Source organism: Meleagris gallopavo, chromosome 14, assembly GCF_000146605.3.
Source record: "Meleagris gallopavo isolate NT-WF06-2002-E0010 breed Aviagen turkey brand Nicholas breeding stock chromosome 14, Turkey_5.1, whole genome shotgun sequence".
Lineage (NCBI taxonomy): Eukaryota > Metazoa > Chordata > Aves > Galliformes > Phasianidae > Meleagris > Meleagris gallopavo.
This window is the reverse complement of record NC_015024.2, coordinates 11,174,748-11,179,898: the sequence shown is the minus strand read 5'-3', so window position 1 is coordinate 11,179,898 and position 5,151 is coordinate 11,174,748. Positions and strand designations below refer to the sequence as shown.

The following is a 5,151-nucleotide window of genomic DNA, read 5'->3' as shown; positions in this document are numbered from 1 at the left end:
TTGCCGTGGGCAAACAGATCCTGGCGGTGGGCGGTGTGGATGCCTCGCAGAGCCCCCTCGCCTCTGTTGAGATCTACCATGTGGATGAGGGCAGGTGGGAGAAGGCAGCAGCGCTGGCACAGCCCTCCATGGGCATCGCGGCCGTGCAGAGAGGTAGGTGACACATCCTGGCCAAACTTTGCCTCCGAGCCTCAGCGCAGCCATTGTGTGGGAGTCCCATGGCAGATGCGTGCATTTGCTCTGGGCTGGGGATGTGGTGGCATCACCCTGGGGCAGAAGCCGGTGGGGCTGTGATGGGCGCAGGCAGGGGTGCCGGCAGCAGAGCAGGATTTGGCAGCATGGCAGCGTTGCCATGGTGTCTCCAGGGAGATGGTGCTGCCGGGAATAATTAGAGCCGATGGCCCTGGTGCTCTGCTCCACACAGGGTGGATGGGGCGGGCGAGGGTCCGAGCAGGGTCAGGGCACTGCCCAGCTGTGCTAGCTGTCTTCCCCTCACCCCTGCTGGTTTCACAGATGGTGCCGTCTATGTGCTGGGGGGAATGGGAGCAGATACCTCTCCGCAGGCGCTGGTTCGCGTCTATGAGCCAGCGAAGGACCACTGGCAGCCACTGCCCTCCATGCCCACACCATGCTATGGGGCCTCTGCCTTCCTGCAGGGCAACAAGATCTTCATCTTGGGTAGGTAGGCGAGCCCAGAAGCCTGCCCAAGTGGGTGCATTGCCCCAAGGCCCTGGCACATCCCAGAGTTGCTCCGTGCAGACCCTTCTGCTGGGCATCACTGGTGGTACCAGCTGCCTCTCAGGTGCCACCAGTCCTTGCATCTCATCCACACACAGGGGGCCGGCAGGGCAAGCTGCCCGTCACCGCCTTTGAGGCTTTTGACCTGGAGACAAAGAGCTGGACGCGCTACCCCAGTGTGCCCAGCCGCCGCGCCTTCGCCTCCTGCGCCATGGCTGACGGCGTCTTCTTCAGCCTAGGGGGGCTGCAGCAGCCAGGGCCACACAACTTCTACTCCCGACCCCATTTCGTTAACACCGTGGAGATGTTCGACCCTGCGCAGGGTGAGGCCCAGATGGGGAAGGAGTGCTGCCTGTGTTGTGAGGTCCACGGTGATGCTGACAGCCTCTCCCTGGCAGGTGCATGGAGCAAGCCCAGCCGTGCCATCCGCATGAGGGAGAAGAGAGCTGACTTCGTTGCTGGCTGTCTGGGAAGATACGTGGTGGCCATCGGTGGCCTTGGTAATGCTGACTGCTATGGCTTTGGTGGGGAATGGGCTCTCAGTGCATGAAAACCTGTCCTTCCTGGGCTCCATCTGCACAGAGCTGCAGCATTGCAACCTGCTCCCAGGAGAGCTGGGGAAAGGTCAGCAGTGCTGCTCAGCAACAGGAAAGCTGTGGAGAGGGCTCCCAGGGCAGCTGCAGCACCCCAGCCTCGTGGGCTCTGGGCACTTGAGATGCCACAGTGCCAGCCAGGGGCAGAACCATGGTGCAGCATTGTTGCCAGCAGCCCTCTCTCAGGGGACACTGTTAATCCTGCTGAACCCCTGCATAGTCACTTCAGTACTGCAGAACCCAGGGTGCATGGAGAGGGCTGAGGCCATGCCATCTTTTGCAGGGAACCAGTCGTGCCCGCTGGACTCAGTGGAAGGGTTCAGCCTCACACGGAAGAGGTGGGAGCTGCTGCCCCCCATGCCCACTGGTCGCTGCTCCTGCTCCAGCTGCCCAGCCCCTGACCTGCTCTTCGTCATCGGTGGGGTGGCCCAGGGCCCCAGTGGAGCTGTTGAGGCTCTCTGCCTGCGTGATGCACCCTGACAATGGCTCTTCAGCCTGGGGAGCAGCCCCAGCAGAGCATCAAGTGCCTGAAGACGGGGACAGGGTGTGCAGGACTCCAGGAAGCTGCTGTCCCATGATACCAAGTACTGCAGCAGCCATGGTTTCTTGTGACGCACCAGAAACCCCTCCAGGCTCCCACGGCAGCTGAGCCCAGGAGCAAATCCTGGTGCCTAGGGAGGGCCAAGGCTGCTGGCATGGGGAGCCATGGAGGTAGGTTGCTGGCCATGCTGCCCCATCCGGCCCCGTGTCTGTGCCATGTGTGTAGCAGTGAGTGCTGTGTCGTTGTAGACCCACTCGATGTCTCATGTAGCGCAGAGGTGCCCTGTAGCTCAGTGCCTAGGAGGTGATGTAGCACCTCGAATAAATGAAATGTGAAGTTTTAGCTTACTGCAGTCATGTTGTCCTGCTGTGGGGGGGACATGGGTTGCCCCAGCTTGCTTAGTGCTTGCTTGAGCGTTATAGATTTTAGCTTCATGCAAAGTCACACATTCTAAAGCACAGACAGGCCAGAACAGATGCAGGCGAGAGATTCAGTCTTTTAATGAGATGACATTAGAAAAAATCTCATGGGCCGGGGTAAATATCAATTGTGAGCACCTGACCTTTCAGCAAGGATGGCCAGTGTGCTGCTGCTGCATCAGGCTGTGCACATACCAGGGCACTGCATGGAAAAAGTTGGGCATGGTTCAGAGAAGAGCCACTTGCTGTGTTTTGGGAGGAATATCCTGGGATCCTTGGGCTGACGGTACCTCCGTTGCTTGAAGAATCCTTGCATTCACCTCTGGAGTTGCCATAGAAACACTCCTGTGCTGGAGCCAGCATCAACATGGGGCCCCAGACTGGGGATTGAGGTGTAGCAGCTGGGGGGACTCACCATCAGCAGGACAAGATTAGTGACTTGTGCTGTGCTGAGAGGTCTGGGGGCTGGAAAGAGGAATCCTGTGCTCCAAGCACAGCACATGCAGGGCTCTGGCACACTGCTGTGAATATTGCAGCAAATTGCACTTTCACAATGCTCCCCTGAAATGCCTTGCTGGGACAGGTATGGTACCCCTCTACAGCCTGCCAGCTCTTTCCAGAAGCCACCGAGGCCCTAAGAACTTCACTCACCACAACTTTTGTCGTGCACAACCCTAACTCACAGAGTTGCACTGGAAACGCAGACCTGATAAATGAACTCATCCCATGGGAGCATGGTGCGGACAGAATAAATCAGGCACTGAGTCACCAGCAGGCTGACACTCCTCTGCAGCATTCCCTTCCAATGTGGCGGGCTGCAGAGTGGGTGCTGGTGCTTGGAACTGCCCTTTCCAAATGCAAGGCCATGCCAGCTGCACCTTATCCCCTTGCTGTTGTGTGTCCCCACTGCGGAGACATTTCCAACAGCTCTACAGCTCCCCTACAATCAGCTTGCCTCTTTCATTAGCACCCAAGTCTCCTGCATGTGACTGGAGAATCTGAGGTGCATCCACTGACTGCAGCACCACTTGACTGTTTCAATTGAGAAGAATCTGTGACCTTTCCTAAAAGTCTGGATTGCTCATTCTTTTCTCTCTCCACTTTTGGGCACTGGAGCAAGATCCCAAACAAATGAGGGGAAGAAAGTGTCCAAGACAAGAGCCAAGAATGTCTTGGGATGGATGGAGAAATGTTCAGGCAAAAAGGCAAAATAAATGTTGACCCTGACGGTGCTTAAGACTGACACATTATTCGTTTAAGAGCTCATGTGAGTTGCTAATGAAATGCTAACAAATTGAAGAAAAACAGTTGAGGGACATACAAGATATATTGCTGTCTATCTCCTGGTATGTTCTTCTAATTTTTACTAAATGAAAGGCTTCAAGTGTCTGGCTGGACTCCCTAATGCTAGAAGCACAGTCTGTTACTCCAGATAGAAGGAATTCTACAAGCCAGCACCTGGCAACACTTCTGATCTCCACAGAGCTGCGTTATGGATGAGGGAGACTGGGACTGGAGCTAGCTGTCAAATCTATAATTAAAAAAATGTGTTTTCTTACAGAAATTTATTTCTGTTGTCAGGAGAGAAGGAATGCAAAATCTCATTTATCATATTCCACAAATTCAGTAGACACTCAAACCAGAAAGCTCCAGCCATATCAGAAACACGAATAGTTCTGCATAATAACTTAAAATAACGCACTGAATCCTATAGCTCATGCACAAAGTGCCAGCAAATCCTTTCCAAATAACAGTGCTGTAATGGGTAGAAGGCTCTGTGGGCTCCTATGAATGGAGTTCTAGATTTTCCAATAAAAGGATGGAAAAACACTGTTTGTGATGTAGGACCACATTGGACCTCAACACAGAAATAGCAGCACTGGGCACTGGCCTGCACACCCAAGCTGTACAAAGCACAGCAGCAGACCAAAGCCTTCCTTTACTCAAATGGCGCCATAACCATGGATATCCCGGCAGCAGTGCTCTCTGGAGGAAGGCTGCGCTTCCATTCTTAGGTGGTTGACTATCATACTACTGCAGTGGGAGCACAGCCTCTGCTTCAGTCCTAGAAAAGCTTCCTACCACTGAATCATCGTGCAGGCAAGAGTTAACAAGTCATGGAGATAACTTTGAGCTATTTATACAGACATAGCCTTGTTGTTACGAGCAAAAACAATGCAGCAGAGCTGCTCCAAAATGTTTGTGAAGGGTAAAAGTCCATAATTCTTTAAGTCAAGCCTTTGGTTCTTCAGGATTTGTTAAGGAAACAGAGCATAGTTATTGTTTTGACACCTCAGAGAGAGCTCCAGGCTGTATTAATGCTAAAACTTCTCTCCAGGTAAGAAGGGCTTGAAGGGGATGTGATGAACCCCTCTAATCTATCTTCAAATTAAAAGCAGCTTTATTTCTGCAGCTGTTTGTTGCTTATGGAGCACCTTCAGAACTTGCAAACAAACAGCTTAACAGGCATTAAAATTGCCTTGAGTTAAAGGGAGAAAAAATAGGCAAGCAAGCGTGCCCATTTTCCATTCCTGAAGATGAGGAGCATAAAAATTCCAGAGAAACCATATTTGAGAGTCTTTCTGCAGGGCACGTTTAGATCATGGGTTATTTCTGTCAGACTAGCAAGTAAAATTAAGCCGTTCTGCGTTTCCGAGAGTGCTGTTGACGCTGGAGACTGCACAGCCCTTGGGCACAAAGCGCCCCAGTGTGCTGCATAGACAGCCAAGGGTCCCCAGGCTCAAGCACCTCCTTCACACAGCGCTGGGGTTGGTCCCGCCTGTGTGGGGACAGCCTGAGAGAACCCAGCTCTGTGCGGAGTCTGCAGGCCCAGCTCCGGCAGCCACACTGGCCGCGGCAG

The 5,151-nt window shown here is 53.5% G+C and overlaps 1 protein-coding gene across 1 annotated transcript; it reads left to right on the top strand.

Annotated features, from left to right (window-relative positions):
* Nucleotides 1-6: 6 nt before the first annotated feature.
* KLHDC8B (kelch domain containing 8B) lies at nt 7-5,131 on the top strand. The gene is made up of 5 exons (XM_003210135.4): nt 7-153; nt 514-678; nt 837-1,061; nt 1,137-1,238; nt 1,615-5,131. Exons 1-5 carry the CDS (start codon nt 129-131, stop codon nt 1,809-1,811), a joined length of 714 nt encoding a protein of 237 aa, XP_003210183.3. The 5' UTR covers nt 7-128; the 3' UTR covers nt 1,812-5,131.
* The last annotated feature ends 20 nt before the right edge of the window (nt 5,132-5,151 follow it).